Source organism: Eschrichtius robustus, chromosome 4 (genome assembly GCF_028021215.1).
Source record: "Eschrichtius robustus isolate mEscRob2 chromosome 4, mEscRob2.pri, whole genome shotgun sequence".
NCBI lineage: Eukaryota > Metazoa > Chordata > Mammalia > Artiodactyla > Eschrichtiidae > Eschrichtius > Eschrichtius robustus.
Window position 1 is genome coordinate 66074767 of NC_090827.1, and position 16673 is coordinate 66091439.

General features: G+C 37.2%; 1 protein-coding gene across 1 annotated transcript in view; it reads right to left on the reverse strand.

Annotated features, from left to right (window-relative positions):
- The window catches only part of STAP1 (signal transducing adaptor family member 1), a 42922-nt gene extending 26734 nt beyond the window's left edge, over window positions 1-16188 (reverse strand). The window contains exons 1-2 of the mRNA XM_068542187.1: window positions 16069-16188; window positions 7025-7096 (exon numbers count right to left, since the gene is read on the reverse strand). Coding sequence (XP_068398288.1) covers window positions 7025-7096; window positions 16069-16188 — 192 coding nt within the window. The remainder of the gene's footprint in view (window positions 1-7024; window positions 7097-16068) is intronic.
- Between the last annotated feature and the right edge of the window lie 485 nt (window positions 16189-16673).

Here is a 16673-nt window from a genome sequence, read left to right on the forward strand (position 1 = left end):
GAATAGTAACTATTAACTCTCTCACATATGTGTATTATACAAGGTTTAGGCCAGGGTCTTTTGTATTTTCACTGACATCAGTGGGAAGCTGGAGACACAACAGAGAAGTTAATTATGTTAAAATTTATTTTATGGTATTTGAAAACACCTTTATATAATCTTGTCTACCCAGAGATCTGGTGAAAGATGACCATTTTTTTTCTGGCTTTTTATTTTGCAACTTTATTATATCAAACATAAACAGTACTTATAAGACATTTCTTTCATGCAACAATTTGTAAGACTATTTTAAATGCATAGTCAGGAACATAAAACTCTTTCTGCTTAGATCTGAGTAAGTATGAAGAAAAAGGGAATGGTCATTAAATTCTGTAGGAGTTGGAGAAGTGTTCACTGAAGTGCTAGAACTTGACGTAGGCCCGAAATAAAGAACAAAGATTTAGAAGTGTAGAAGGGTGAATGAGAGAATGAAACACACAAGAGAAATGATGTGAAACTGAACTGAACAGGCAGGAATGTATGTAAACATGATTGTTTATTCCATGAGGCAGAGCATTCCTTCTAAAGGAGTAGTAGAAGTTATGGTTTAGGGCTGTAGGTAGAGGCTGTACAGGGTGACCTTGAACAAAAGGCTACAGACTTTTATCTTCTAGGCATGGGGTGTTTATCAAATATTGGGGTGACATATTTTGGTAGGAGAATGGGGGAATGAAATGGCCAAACAAGGTGTTGGGATCAGTGCATTCTAGCTGTAAGATGAATTAAGCATAAGAAAGATTGAAGGCAAAGAACCCAGATTAGGTTATTATTTTAGTAGAGTGGGGATAAAGCAAAAAAATATTAGTGCTGAATTGAGCGAAAATATCAGAAGGTAATTTTCCAAAAGCATGACAGAATAGAGAGAGAGATAGTAACTGGCAAGAAAGGGTTGCAGAAACCTAACTTACAGTGGGTGAAAAGTGAAGCCCTCTCTCAGAAGATGGTATTGAAGAGAGGAGAGCCTTCCAGACCTAAAGAAAAGCAAATGGGAAGTCCATCTTCAGGCAAGAGTCTGATGTAATAGAGGAATGGGTAAAAGCATTATGCTCAAGTGGGAAATGGCAGGAGATGAGGCCAGAAATTGTCAGAGGCCTTGAAGAAATGAAGTCAGATAACTGCTTACAGTTGGCAATTTAGGCTGTCATTTACTTTCTTTTTTTGTTGTTTTTTGTTTTTGTTTTTTATTTTATTTTTTTGAATTTTATTTATTTTTTTATACAGCAGTTTCTTATTAGTTATCCATTTTATACATATTAGTGTATACATGTCAGTCCTTATCTCCCAATTCATCACACCACCATCCCCCCCTACTTTCCCCACTTGGTGTCCATACGTTTGTCCTCTACGTCTGTGTCTCAATTTCTGCCCTGCAAACAGGTTCATCTGTACCATTTTTCCAGATTCCATATATATGCGTTAATATACGATATTTGTTTTCTTTTTCTGACTTACTTCACTCTGTATGAAGTCTCTAGATCCATCCACGTCTCTACAAATGACCCAATTTCGTTCCTTTTTATGGCTGAGTAATATTCCTCTGTATATTTGTACCAAATCTTCTTTACCCATTCGTCTGTTGATGGGCATTTAGGTTGCTTCCATCTCCTGGCTATTGTAAATAGTGCTGCAATGAACATTGGGGTGCATGTGTCTTTTGGAATTATGGTTTTCTCTGGGTATATGCCCAGTAGTGGGATTGCTGGGTCATATGGTAATTCTATTTTTAGTTTTTTAAGGAACCTCCATACTGTTCTCCATAGTGGCTGTATCAGTTTACATTCCGACCAACAGTGCAAGAGGGTTCCCTTTTCTCCACACCCTCTCCAGCATTTGTTGTTTGTAGATTTTCTGAGGATGCCCATTCTAACTGGTGTGAGGTGATACCTCATTGTAGTTTTGATTTCCATTTCTCTAATAATTAGTGATGTTGAGCAGCTTTTCATGTGCTTCTTGGCCATCTGTATGTCTTCTTTGGAGAAATGTCTATATAGGTCTTCTGCACATTTTTGGATTAGGTTGTTTGTTTTTTTAATATTGAGCTGCATGAGCTGTTTATATATTTTGGAGATTAATCCTTTGTCCAATGATTCATTTGCAAATATTTCTCCCATTCTGAGGGTTGTCTTTTTGTCTTGTTTGTAGTTTCCTTTGCTGTGCAAAAGCTTTTAAGTTTCATTAGGTCCCATTTGTTTATTTTTGTTTTTATTTTCATTACTCTAAGAGGTGGATCCAAAAGATCTTGCTGTGATTTATGTCAAAGAGTGTTCTTCCTATGTTTTCCTCTAAGAGTTTTATAGTGTCCGGTCTTACATTTAGGTCTCTAATCCATTTTGAGTTTATTTTTGTGTATGGTGTTAGGGAGTGTTCTAATGTCATTCTTTTACATGTAGCTGTCCAGTTCTCCCAGCACCACTTATTGAAGAGACTGTCTTTTCTCCATTTTATATCCTTGCCTCCTTTGTCATAGATTAGTTGACCATAGGTGCATGGGTTTATCTCTGGGCTTTCTATCTTGTTCCATTGATCTATATTTCTGTTTTTGTGCCAGTACCATATTGTCTTGATTACTGTAGCTTTGTAGTAAAGTCTGAAGTCAGGGAGTCTGATTCCTCCAGCTCCACTTTTTTCCCTCAAGACTGCTTTGGCTATTTGGGGTCATTTGTGTCTCCGTACAAATTGTGAAATTTTTTCTTCTCGTTCTGTGAAAAATGCCATTGGTAGTTTCATAGGGATGGCATTGAATCTGTAGAATGCTTTGTGTGGTATAGTCATTTTCACAATATTGATTCTTCCAATCCAAGAACATGGTATATCTCTCCATCTGTTGGTATCATCTTTAATTTCTTTCATCAGTGTCTTATAGTTTTCTGCATACAGGTCTTTTGCCTCCTTAGGTAGGTTTATTCCTAGGTATTTTATTCTTTTTGTTGCAATGCTGAATGGGGTTGTTTCCTTAATTTCTCTTTCTGATCTTTCGTTGTTAGTGTATAGGAATGCAAGAGATTTCTGTGCCTTACTTTTGTATCCTGCAACTTTACCAAATTCATTGATTAGCTCTAGTAGTTTTCTGGTGGCCTCTTTAGGATTCTCTATGTATAGTATCATGTCAGTGACAGTTTTACATCTTCTTTTCCAATTTGGATTCCTTTTATTTATTTTTCTTCTCTGATTTCTGTGGCTAGGACTTCCAAAACTATGTTGAATAATAGTGGTGAGAGTGGACATCCTTGTCTTGTTCCTGATCTCAGAGGAAATGCTTTCAGTTTTTCACCATTGAGAATGATGTTTGCTGTGGGTTTGTCATATATGGCCTTTATTATGTTGAAGTAGGTTCCCTCTATGCCCACTTTCTGGAGAGTTTTTATCATAAATGGGTGTTGAATTTTGTCAAAAGCTTTTTCTGCGTCTATTGAGATGATCATATGGTTTTCCTTCTTCAATTTGTTAATATGGTGTATCACATTGATTGATTTGCATATATTGAAGAATCCTTGCATCCCTGGGATAAATCCCACTTCTCATGGTATATGATCCTTTTAATGTGCTGTTGGATTCTGTTTGCTAGTATTCTGTTGAGGATTTTTGAATCTATATTCATTGGTGATATTGGTCTGTAGTTTTCTTTTTTTGTAGTATCTTTTTCTGGTTTTGGTATCAGGGTGATGGTGGCCTCATAGAATGAATTTGGGAGTGTTCCTTCCTCTGCAATTTTTTGGAAGAGTTTGAGAAGAGCATTGTGGTCAGAAAAGATGCTTGATATGATTTCATTTTCTTAAATTTACTGAGGCTTGATTTGTGATCTAAGATGTGATCTATCCTGCAGAATGTTCTGTGTGCACTTGAGAAGAAAGTGTAATCTGCTGTTTTTGAATGGAATATTCTATAAATATCAATTAAATCTGTCTGGTCTATTGTGTCATTTAAAGCTTGTGTTTCCTTATTAATTTTCTGTTTGGATGATCTGCCCATTGGTGTAAGTGAGGTGTTAAAATCCCCCACTATTATTGTGTTACTGTCGATTTCCTTTCTTACAGCTGTTAGCAGTTGCCTTATGTATTGAGGTGCTCCTATGTTGGGTGCATATATATTTATAATTGTTATATCTTCTTCTTGGATTGATCCCTTGATCGTTATGTAGTGTCCTTCCTTGTCTCTTGTAACAATCTTTATTTTAAAGTCTATTTTATCTGATACGAGTATTGCTACTCCAGCTTTCTTTTGATTTCAATTTTCATGGAATATCTTTTTCCAGCCCCTCACTTTCAGTCTGTATGTGTCCCTAGGTCTGAAGTGGGTCTCTTGTAGACAGCATATATATGGGTTTTGTTTATGTATCCATTCAAAGAGCCTGTATCTTTTGGTTGGAGCATTTAATCCATTCACTTTTAAGGTAATTATCGATATGTATGTTCCTATGACCATTTTCTTAATTGTTTTGGGTTTGTTTTTGTAGGTCCTTTTCTTCCCTTGTGTTTTCCACTTAAAGAAGTTCCTTTAGCATTTGTTGTAGAGCTTGTTTGGTGGTGCTGAATTCTCTTAGCTTATGCTTGTCTGTAAACCTTTTGATTTCTCCATCAAATCTGAATGAGATCCTTGCTGGGTAGAGTAATCTTGGTTGTAGTTTATTCCCTTTCATCACTTTAAATATGTCATGCCACTCCCTTCTGGCTCATAGGGTTTCTTCTGAGAGATCAGCTGTTAACCTTATGGGAGTTCTGTTGTATGTTATTTGTCATTTTCCCCTTGTTGCTTTTAATAATTTTTCTTTGCCTTTAATTTTTGTCAATTTGATTACTATGTGTCTCGGCTTGTTTCTCCTTGGGTTTATCCTATATGGGACTCTCTGTGCTTCCTGGACTTGGGTGCCTATTTCCTTTCCCATGTTAGGGAATTTTTCAACTGTAATCTCTTCAAATATTTTCTCGGGTCCTTTCTCTCTCTCTTCTCCTTCTGGGACCCCTATAATGCGAATGTTGTTGCATTTAGTGTTGTCTCAGAGGTCTCTTAGGCTGTCTTCATTTCTTTTCATTCTTTTTTCTTTATTCTGTTCTGCAGCAGTGAATTCCACTATGCTGTCTTCCAGGTCACTTATCCGTTCTTCTGCCTCAGTTATTCTGCTATTGATTCCTTCTAGTGTAGTTTTCATTTCAGTTATTGTATTGGTCATCTCTGTTTGTTTGTTCTTTAATTCTTCTAGTTCTTTGTTAATCATTTCTTGCATCTTCTCAATCTTTGCCTCCATTCTTATTCCGAGGTCCTGGATCATCTTCACTATCATTATTCTGAATTCTTTTTCTGGAAGGTTGCCTATCTCCACTTCATTTAGTTGTTTTTCTGAGGTTTTATCTTGTTTCTTCATCTGGTACATAGGCCTCTGCCTTTTCATCTTGTCTATCTTTCTGTGAATGTGTTTTTTGTTCCACAGGCTGCAGGATTGTAGGTCTTCCTGCTTCTGCTGTCTGCCCTCTGGTTGAGGCTATCTAAGAGGCTTGTGCAAGTTTCCTGACGGGAGCGACTGGTGGTGGGTAGAGCTGGCTGTTGCTCTGGTGGGCAGAGCTCAGTAAAACTTTAATCCACTTGTCTGCTGATGGGTGGGGCTGGGTCCCCTCCTTGTTGGTTGTTTGACCTGAGGTGACCCAACACTGGAGCCTACCCAGGCTCTTTGGTGGGGCTAATGGCAGACTCTGGGAAGGCTCACGCCAAGGAGTACTTCCCAGAACTTCTGCTGCCAGTGTCCTTGTCCTCACGGTGAGATACAGCCACCCCCCGCCTCTGCAGGAGACCCTCCAACACTAGCAGGTAGATCTGGTTCAGTCTCCTATGGGGTCACTGCTCCTTCCCCTGGGTCCCAATGCGCACACTACTTTGTGTGTGCCCTCCAAGAGTGGAGTCTCTGTTTCCCCCAGTCCTGTCAAAGTCCTGCAGTCAAATCCTGCTAGTCTTCAAAGTCTGACTCTCTAAGGAATTCCTCCTCCTGTTGCCGGACCCCCAGGTTGGGAAGCCTGATGTGGGGCTCAGAACCTTCACTCCAGTGGGTGGACTTCTGTGGTATAAGTGTTCTCCAGTTTGTGAGTCACCCACCCAACAGTTATGGGATTTGATTTCATTGTGATTGCGCCCCTCCTACCATCTCATTGTGGCTTCTCCTTTGTCTTTGGATGTGGGGTATCTTTTTTGGTGAGTTCCAGTGACTTCTCGTTGATGATAGTTCAGCAGTTAGTTGTGATTCCGATGCTCTCGCAAGAGGGAGTGAAAGCACGTCCTTCTACTCCGCCATCTTGAACCCTTGACCTCAAAGATGACCATTTTAAGTTTGTTTTCTGTTTGGTTTTTTAAATGACTTCTGGTTAGTTTACCACTAATGGTGCTGAAATGCCTCCAGGTAGAATACATCACACAGGCTCTTTTTCTGTATCTTTCATTAGATCTGGTCATGTAATAACAATGTTCTAAGCAGTGTGGGCTACTACATCCATGGTCTGACATGTCTATATTTAAACAAGTTACTGGATCATAAAATCTCATAAGCATAGCATTCCAAGGTAGACATGCATTTGCTACTAAAATGCTACATTTTATTTGTGGATAAAATGAAATACACCATTTTCATTTTTTTTGTGGTTAAAGTGAAATATCAATCATTTAAAATTAATACAAATAAATAATCTCAGAATTTCTTTATTGTTATTCTCATGCTTGAACTCTTAGAAGTCTTATCTCATGGGGTATGTTTGTATCTTTCTAGAAAAATTAAATTGTGACATATTGTATGTTATGAGATTTCAGGTATCAGTTAACACCTTCTGAGTTTCCCAGGAAATTTTACCATAGGTCTTGTAATTGATAGCCCTCACAGATGTAAATGTTCTTATTTAAATTGGTTGTACTGGAATATCTTTACTTTCGGAAGGCAGAAAGTGAATAATAAACTATATGGCAAGTGTTTATCGGGAAAAAATTAAATCAGCTGAACACGTTTACTTACTGTTGTACTTTTTTTGTCGGTATAAAAGAAAAGTGTAGTTCCTCTCAGCTCTGTCCAGTAATGTTTATAATCCTGCGGGAAAGAAATTGTAAGCATCATTTCATTATGTATATTCAACTATTTTCCTATTGATATTTCCCTCTGTAACTTTCTTAATTGCTGTGTGATATAATATTCTTCTTTCTCCTGGGATAAATCACCTACTTTTTTATCGCTTAATTTTACATTTAATTCCTGGTTAAATCCTTCACAAATTTTAGTATGAGGTGTGTGGTAGGGATGTAATTTGATTTGTGTTTAAGTAAATTATTTTCCAAAACTTTCCTCATTGATTTAAGATGCTTGACTTTTTGTGCACTTTCAGTGGAAACTTGCACCTGTAAGAGGGGCCATATAAGGGGCCAGGTTGGGACAAGCATTTAATATCTACCTTCCAAGACAGTTGAAAAGATTGAATGAATTAATACACATAAATCACTTAGAATAGTACATGGCTCATAGTTTAGGTTCAATAAATAGAATATATTTATATACATCAAGGAAATATGCACAATTGCTAATGATAAAAATAACACAATCAAAGCTGAACTTTGAATTCAAATTTCATTCATGTGCTGAACATTTCATAATTAATACGTTCACATTATTATGAGTTCTATAGAAATATAATTTTTTAAGTTTAAAATATTTAAATAACCTAGTAAGACTCAATCAAGTGAAAGTCTATTTAGATAAGAACTTACATTTTATAAAGATTGGCTGTATTACAAAAGAATGGCAAGGGGGTGCGGTTAAAACATTAAAAAAAAAAAAATCCTTCAAATCTGAAGACTTACCTTCATACCCAGTTCTTTGCAAAAGTGTGTTTTTAAAAATTCCAGTCAGTTTCATAGACTTGTTGAACATTCCTTCCTTTAGGGTTTAATAAGCTGAATTTTCACAACATGTTGGATTATCTTGATTTATATTGAGGGTTAATGTAAGAAAATCAGGTGAAGAAATTTTTTCTTTTGCTTATAAATGTGAAGACACTCATATGTTATGGTATTTTGTGTCTCTTTGATAATGACATATCACTTATTCTTTTTTTGACCACCAAAATATTTGTCACCTCTTTAGAATTTATATACTTATTTTCTCAAATAATGGGAACTCTATAACCCATCTTTCTTTTATTTTCCTTGGCTCTCAGGAAGTTCAAGATTAAATTCATTCTGAATTACAGCAACCATCTTTCTCATGTTCTTAATAGAACTATTTTCTCCCTTTGTCTTCATGGCTGATAAGGTGCTATATTAGCTTTTGCTGTATTACAAGCCACCCTAAAACTTAGTGGACTAAAACAGCAAGCATTTTATATTTCTTCTCATTCTGTGGCTGGCGGATGATTCTTCGGATCTGGGTATACTTGGCTGTGACTTAATGGTCTAGGGTACTCTCATTCACTTGCTTGGGGTATTAGCTGGGAATGCAGAATGACTGGGTGTGGTATAAAAAGAAATATATTTAGTCTTTGTCTCCTAGTTCCTGGCATAGAAATCCTAAAACACTTGGAATTTCCTAAGTAATAGGAGTGCTTTTGTTATTCATAGTGAACCCTTTTACATCATACCTGAATTTTTACTAATGAGGTAACTTAGGATGGGACCCCTAGATATCTTCAGGATGGGTCTGGTCACCAAAAGAACAAATGATTAAGAAGGTTGGAACTTTCAGCCCTACCTACCAACCTCCAGGAAGGAGGAGGTGGGCCTGGAGATTATGCTTTGTAAAAACTCTTGAACAACAAGATTTGATAAGTTTCCACATGCCAAAAGGGTGGTGTACCCCATCTCCACAAAGACAGTAGCACCCGTGCTTGGGATCCTTCCAGACCTTGCCCTCTTCATCTGGCTGTTCCTTTGTATCCCTTACCAGTAAATGTAAGCAAAGTGTTTTCCTGAGTTCTGCGAGCCATTCTAGTAAATTATGAAATCTTGGGAGAGGGTCATGGGAACCCCTGATTTATCACCAGTCAGTCAGAAGGACAGGAGATCTGGGACTTGTGTCTAGTGACTGAAGTAGGGGGTAGTCTCGTGGGACTCAGCTCTTAATTAAGCTGTGGGGTCTGCACTAAATTTGGGTAGGTAGTTAGTATCAGAATTGAACTGAAGTGTTGAACGCCTAGTTGATGTCCAGAGAATCAGAGAAGTGGTTGTTGGTGTTGGAAACCACTCTACTGAGACAATTGGAATCACACTCCGTGCAATCTCAAGTTCCAGTCAGCTGGCCTAGACTTGTTCACATGCTAGCAGAAGAATGCTCAGGGGTAAGAGAGGGCAAAACCCAATGTGCAAGTACTGTCTAATCTTCTGCTTTTGTAACATTTACCAAAGCATGACCCAGTCCAGATTCAAGGAGCAGAAAAACAGACTCAGCCTCTTTATGGCAGGAGCAGAAAAGTCACATTTCCAAGGGGAGTGTATATAGTGAGACTTGAACAAACTGATAGTAGTCCTGCAGCAGTCTACCTCAGGGGTAGAGTTGGAACTTGGAGCACAGTTTCTCTGTCCAAGCCCTGTGATCTTTCCACTTCATTCTACCTCCCAACAGAGAACTGGCTATAATGTAACGTAATGAACATGCTGATGCCTCCTGAATCAAAAATGGATTACCAAAGAAAAGAACAATTCAAAAGGGCATAGGATTGAAGGATCAGCCAACAGATGGTCCCCAAAGAAGCAATTGTAAAACTGGGCAAAGAGATTCTTCCTTTTGTCTGAAATCCAGATGCCAGTATATACTTGACACATCTCTGAGTCAAGCAGTTCAATAAGGCAAGGGAACAAACCTTAATTTCAGCCCCAGCAGAAGTCTTTTCTTTCCTTATTTTCACATAGGATACAAAATGTTAATGGCATTGAAATAGCCTTTTGCCTGGTCTCTCCACTACTTTCTTTCTCCCTCCAATCTATCCTGCAGGGCGCTGCTAGAGAGAACTACCGCCTCTGCAGAGGGTAGGACTGAATATCTAAGAGGTAAGTCTGCGAGGCAGGAAGCTCAACTCAACGCCTTCTTGTCCTCTCTCAGCAGCCTGCCAGGACAGAGTGGGTGTTCTGCTCTGTTCCCTGCCATGTGGCAAAGGGCCTCCAAGAGGCAGGCTGTGACTCTCAAACTGCATCAGTGACTCACGATAGGTCAAGCCTACCTAAATCTGGGGTAAAGTGTCAGCACAGTTTTGGCCTTAAATCTAAACTACTATCAATAAATTTTATTAATAATGAAAGTGATGAATTGATCTTCATTTGTGTGATTCCTGTGTCTTAATTTTCACTTGCTTTCAAACTTGGGGGAGGAAAAATCCCAACAAATGGGTATAAAAAATGTACAGGGCAGGGGAAGTGGGAGTAACTGCTAACGGCGTTTCTTTTCAGAAACTTAAACATTAAACTTAAAACATTAAACTTAAACATTTTCAATGTTCTAGAACTAGATAGTGGTGATGGTTGCACAGCTTTGTGAATATATTAAAAACCACTGAATTGTAATAATAATAATAATTATTATGTGTCTCCTGTGTGAGAGTTCAGTGTTAAGGCACCAAGAATGGAAGTAGGGAAACCAGCCTCTTACTACATAAGTAGCAAATCCTCAGAGTTGTTGAAGGATTGAATGGAATAATGATGTATGTAAAGCACATAGGACCTGGGACATAGCAAGGGTTCCATCAATATTGGCCAGTGGAGGTGGGGAAGCATTACCTCATCACTCACATTATTAACAGGTACTTCGCATATTTTATTATCCATATAATAATACTCTTTCCACATGGTAATTTGTATGTGTGTGTGAAGGTGATGCCCACTAAAAATCTCTAAAATAGATCTCTTTCAATGGGATTATGTACAAGTAGGAGAAGATATTTTGTAAACTAGAATAATGAAATCCATTGTCATTCCTATATAAAATCACCCTTTCATATTGTCTTAAGTAAAAAGATAGAAAACTGCATTGAGAAATTTGGCTTGAAAAAGTTGCTAACCTATACTATGATTAGGCAGGTGTTCTATAAAAACCATGAAAGTGTATAGTCACTCTGTTGAAAAGTACTTGAACTTTCTGAGAATTGACTTGAGATGAAATAATAAAACAATTCAAAAAATTTTTTTTAATTAATTTATTTATGGCTGTGTTGGGTCTTCGCTTCTGTGCGAGGGCTTTCTCTAGTTGGGGCAAGTGGGGGCCACTCTTCATCGCGGTGCGCGGGCCTCTCATTATCGCGGCCTCTCTTGTTGCGGAGCACAGGCTCCAGACGCGCAGGCTCAGTAACTGTGGCTCACGGGCCTAGTTGCTCCACGGTATGTGGGATCTTCCCAGACCAGGGCTCGAACCTGTGTGCCCTGCATTGGCAGGCAGATTGTCAACCACTGCGCCACCAGGGAAGCCCAAAACAATTCAATTTTATCTTGGAGCTTTTAAAAAATCATCTCTCTCTTTTAAAGGCTTTCACATCCTTCTCTAATGGTAAGTCTCTCAATGCAAGGAGGAAGTCAAGATTACACAGTATTTTGGAACTAGGATGGGAGTGAGGGAGAGTGGGGAGGAGATTGGAATGTAGGCGTATTGGTTCGAGAACTTAGTCACGGGTTGTGTAGTTTTATTGAAGTATGGCGTCTAAGATAAAGTCCAAACCCGAGATTCTATGATTCTTAGAGGAAAAGAAAACAAGAGAAAAGCCTGCAAAGTCTACCACCCTGTTCATCTTCTTAATTAGCCTCATTAGTATTAACCTGCCACAAGATAGAAAACTAAAATCACTAATAGCAGTCAAGGTTTATTGCATTTGCTCTTTATGTACATGCAGACATGCATCTGTGCTCCTGTGAAAAATTACAGACGTGTTCAGCCATGAGAGAATAGTATGAATTGCCTAGAGTTAATGAGGGAAAAATGGGAGCGTTACTGGTAAACAAACATATATATTCATAGAAAGGCTTAAGGAGGGTTTATTAAATGGGGGAAGAAGCAAGAACAAAGGCACTGAGTTGAAGAAAAGGCAGCCTGGAGGAAAAGGAAGATTACAAATGTCAGTAGACCCTGTGGACACGAACCAGAGCCACAAACCCAAGGACAGATCAAACTTATATTTAGTATGCAGAGACCTGCGGGTCACAGGCTTGATTTAGTTTCTGATAAGCGCTCCTGAAAACCGGTATAATCAGAGTCATCTATCAATATCAATCTCAATGACCAACATCTAGGTATATATTTATATCTACAGAGATACATACCTATTTTAAAAATTAATTTTGAAGGGCAGATTTTTGGATTAAATACACTGAACACAAAATTTCTTATTTTTAAGCAATCATTTGCATTCAATTGCTGAAGTAAAAAAATGTACCGACATAGGCCTCTTGAATTTCTCGCTAAGCTTCATAATCGTTAGATGACCTTGTATGTAGAGTTTAAGGTCACTATCTCATTTTCATTCAATTAAACAAATGTTTTTGAAAGTCTACTGAGCTTACTGTTGAGCTCAATGTGATAAAGAATCTAGTGATTAGACATCCCCAACCTTTAGAAACCCACCACCAAATGGAATTAGAACTTTAGTTTGAAAGGCAGCATGATGTCAAGTGCTTTGCAAAAAAATCCAAGTTAGGCCCCTTAATGGTGAGGCACCTCGAGCTTACACTCTGTGAGCAACAATGCACTCATTGAAGTAGATAAAATACTTGAAGTAGATAAAATAATTTCTACCCAGAAGAATTACTGTAAGGATCAGACTGATAGGACATTAAGAGCCTAGCATGTCTTCCATATGGCAACACCTCAAGAAAATATACCCATTTTAATAGAGTCTGTTTGATCATCACAGCAACCCGTTCAGTTATGCAAGAGAGTAATTACCCATTTTACGAAACAGGAAACAGATGAAAAGTTCTGAAGGACTTGCCCAAGTTCTAAAGTAGGACTGATACTTAATATCTCCTGGCTCTCAGGGCTCTTTCTCGTTGATGTAACTAGTAAAACTGGGTTACAGTGCAAATCCAGTTAAGTTCCTCTCCAGCCCCTGTCCCCAATAAAAAGCTCCCATTTTTTTTTCTTGTGAGTGAATAAAGTGCCTTTGCTTAAAGAAGGATGTTATATAGTGGTCTCCAAAGTGGGGCACTTAAACCTCGGAGGCATGCAAGATGATCCCTCTGGGGAAGAAACTTTCAGAATGTCTAATTATATTCCATCTTTCTTAATTCCCTTTCTGCATATAGTGAGTAATTTGTTTGGACTAGTAGTACAGGAGTACATACATATAATTTCTAAATAAATTAATCTTCTTAGAGATCTGTGTTCAAAAATGTTTTCTTGAAAAGAGTGTGTTACTTTAAAAATTTGGAGATTACTAGCATAGAGAACTGTTTGAGAGCACAACTGAACCCTAAAATTTTTCTAGATGAATTAGTGGCAGTTAGAGGACTAGTCAGAGAAATGTTATTTTGATGCTATTATGATGATCATATTCTGTGTTCAGGATAATTAGAAGACATATTATATACAGTGTTTTTAATTATAGCACATCACAGTTTGAAGACTGTGAGATGTTGCCCCAATGCTCTCTTAGTTCAAATAGTTCCAGAAAACTGAGAATTTTCCCCATTTGTAAGAACTGCGATGCCATTGGTATCTCACTGTAGCACTGAATAGCTTTTATTATCTAGTAAATCTTCCTAATCATCCAGAATTCTAGTACTGTGGGTTAAGTAAATCTTCCCACATTTTTTCCATAAAAATTACGTGCTTTTAATGGGTCTTGACCTGGGATCCATGGACCTCTTGGAATTGCATTTAAAATGGTGTATATTGGACCATTTTCCTGGGGGCAAAACACCTTAATTCTTAAAAGTGTCCCTGTCACAAAAATAGCTAAGAAACACCTCTCAGCATGTAATCTCCTTATAGAACAGGTTACTCCTCAGTTATATTTTTTCTAGCTTGAATTCCTTCAGCAGAGACCTCACTTAATATTCTGTAGAGGCTCCCAACTTCCTCCTGTCCCTCAGATTGAAAGGTGACATTCTTGATACCCTTGGCTCACCTCCCTTTCAAAGGTTCCCTGGTACTTTGCTACCACTTGCCTAGAAACCTGACTATTTTTCCTTAGCTTTTTCTCATTGCTTCTGTTTTCCAGCACTCTAATTATCACTGTGGCTCTCCTTTGAGCCGGATTACTTGTGGATTCAAAACTGATTTTAGTATGTTAATAAGAATGTGATGAATAATAAAATGGAAGGAGAATGAATCTAATATCTAGTATGAGCCAGGTGGTTTACATGTTATCCCTTTAATCCTTGAAATCACCTTGTTAGTAGACATTACTGTCATCCTCTTGATCTCTTCTCCCTGACATATAAGTAAAAGATACTTTGCTATGATTTCATCTGAAATTTTTACACCTGTAGTTTTTTCTTTCCATTTCAAGGCATGCTTTCCAAGAAAAATTAGACTAGCATTCGGGTAAGTGAGTCATCACTCCTTACTAAACTAAACCTCATGAAGGTAGGGTTTTTGTATTTTATTCATATTCTCCAGAACTGAGTGTGGTACTTGGTACACAGGAAACACGAAATATACACTGCTTAAATGAATGAATTGATTAAGCACCGCTGTATCCCAGGCTTTATACCTTGAGAGGTGACTCATATTCTCTCCATTTTACAGTTGAGGAAATTTAGCCTCAAGGAGATTGAGTAACTTGTATTAAATCCAGGCTATAAGTGGCAAAACCATCAGGTAAAGGCATGTTTTACTGACACCCTAAAATCCTTTTCTTTTTCTGCTAACCATACCAAGGGATTGCCTTTTTTAAACATTAAAAGGAACCCAGTATCAGAAACAGTTATTATAAACACTTTGGAAAAAATTCAGTGACTAGACAAATTTAAATTACAATCTAGAAATTTCTTTTTCCCACTCCCCTTTCCTGGCGAAGTGTAATAATGTAGCTAACCCATAGTAATAAGACTGAATTCATTTTAAAAGCGTATAGGATCAACTAAAAAATGTGTAACTGACAGATATTACTAATACATGTTTAACACACATAACAGAATACAAATTACCATGTCTTTACTCTCCAATAGTAAATGATCTGATTATATATGCAAGAAATATGAATGTGCTATTACAGATATTTTTACATGCACACATTTTCTGTAAGCATTAATAAATCCTCAGAAAAAATATTTTTGTAATTGTTATTAAACATTCCTTAAGGCATTTCTCAAAACGCTATTTTTTTCTAGTTTCAATTCATATTAGCATTTCATAAAATTTGACCTAAGTTAATGATTTCTTTTTTCTTTAGTAACAGACACTTCCAAGTTTATTTCTCTCATTCATTTCAAAGTATCCACAATTAGTATTTCAAAAGCACTGATTTTAACTAATTCTAAGTTTTTATTTTTATGTTTAAAAAATAAAGAATGCTTTGTGAATTTTCTTAGAGTGAATGTATTTATGTAGCTTAATGTACATGTACCCATAGAGCACCCTAAGTAGTATCTTTTAAAATCACTATCTTGAACAGTGTCTTAGAACATATAACTAACTATACACAATGTTAAACAGTATCAATTTTATCATTTTCTGATCATTATTTGTAAGCTTCAATCAACTGCAAATGGGAGCAGAAGGTTTAATTTCAATCATAGTATCATTTCATCTTAATAGTACTTGTCATCATAGTAGTAAATTGCAGAGAAAATATATAGGAAACATTTTATCTTCTAAGCTAAACTCTTCTGTGATGTTTAAATAAATTCTTTAGAAATTTAGGAATTTTTTTACATTAGTGACTCAACATTAGAAGCTTATATATACACATATATGTGTTTAAGCCATACGTTGTATTTAAATTATGCAAATTGGAATCATATTTCTGACCTCAGGGAAGAGGGTTCAGTCCCAGCAGAGACAAGAAGGCCCTTGTCACATCATATCACCATAAAATAAATTTTATATTAAGACAGAAGTTTCTAGTTTAACATTATCATCTGTGGACTTACCTGGTATTCTGACCGCTTGACTAATAAAAAACCTTCAAAGTACAAGGGTAGAGCAGTAATCTTTGACCTTTCTTGGAAGATCCTGCGAGGGGCTGGTTTTGGGGGCTTCTTAGCCATCATTACCCTCTCGTTGGTGTGTGGTTTGTTTCAACTGAATCTAGTCTCAGACAAGATGAGATCTCCCTTGTGTGAGAGGAAAAGGCAACTGTTCAAAGAGGAAGTCCCAACTCGATTTTAAACCACAAGCAGGACACACACACACACTTTTTTTTCTTTACTTTTTCTGTGGTAAGAAAGAACAGGCATAGACCAACTTGGAGAGGGTAAGCTCTGAGGAAACAATGTGTGTTTAGAATTACAGTAGCAAAATAAACAGAAGATTAATATCACCAGAGGATGAAAGGAACAGCTGTGGAGATTATGGACATTTGAGGAGACATCAAGGTCACATTTCTTTTCTTCCACCTTTTTTTTTGTTTGTTTGTTGGTGTCCATTTTTATCCCCAGAAGACATGACTTGAATAAACTCCACTTCATTAAAAATTACTTCATAGGATAATCTTATAAATACTATTTCTGTTTTAAGTACAGTTGGCCCTCTGTAT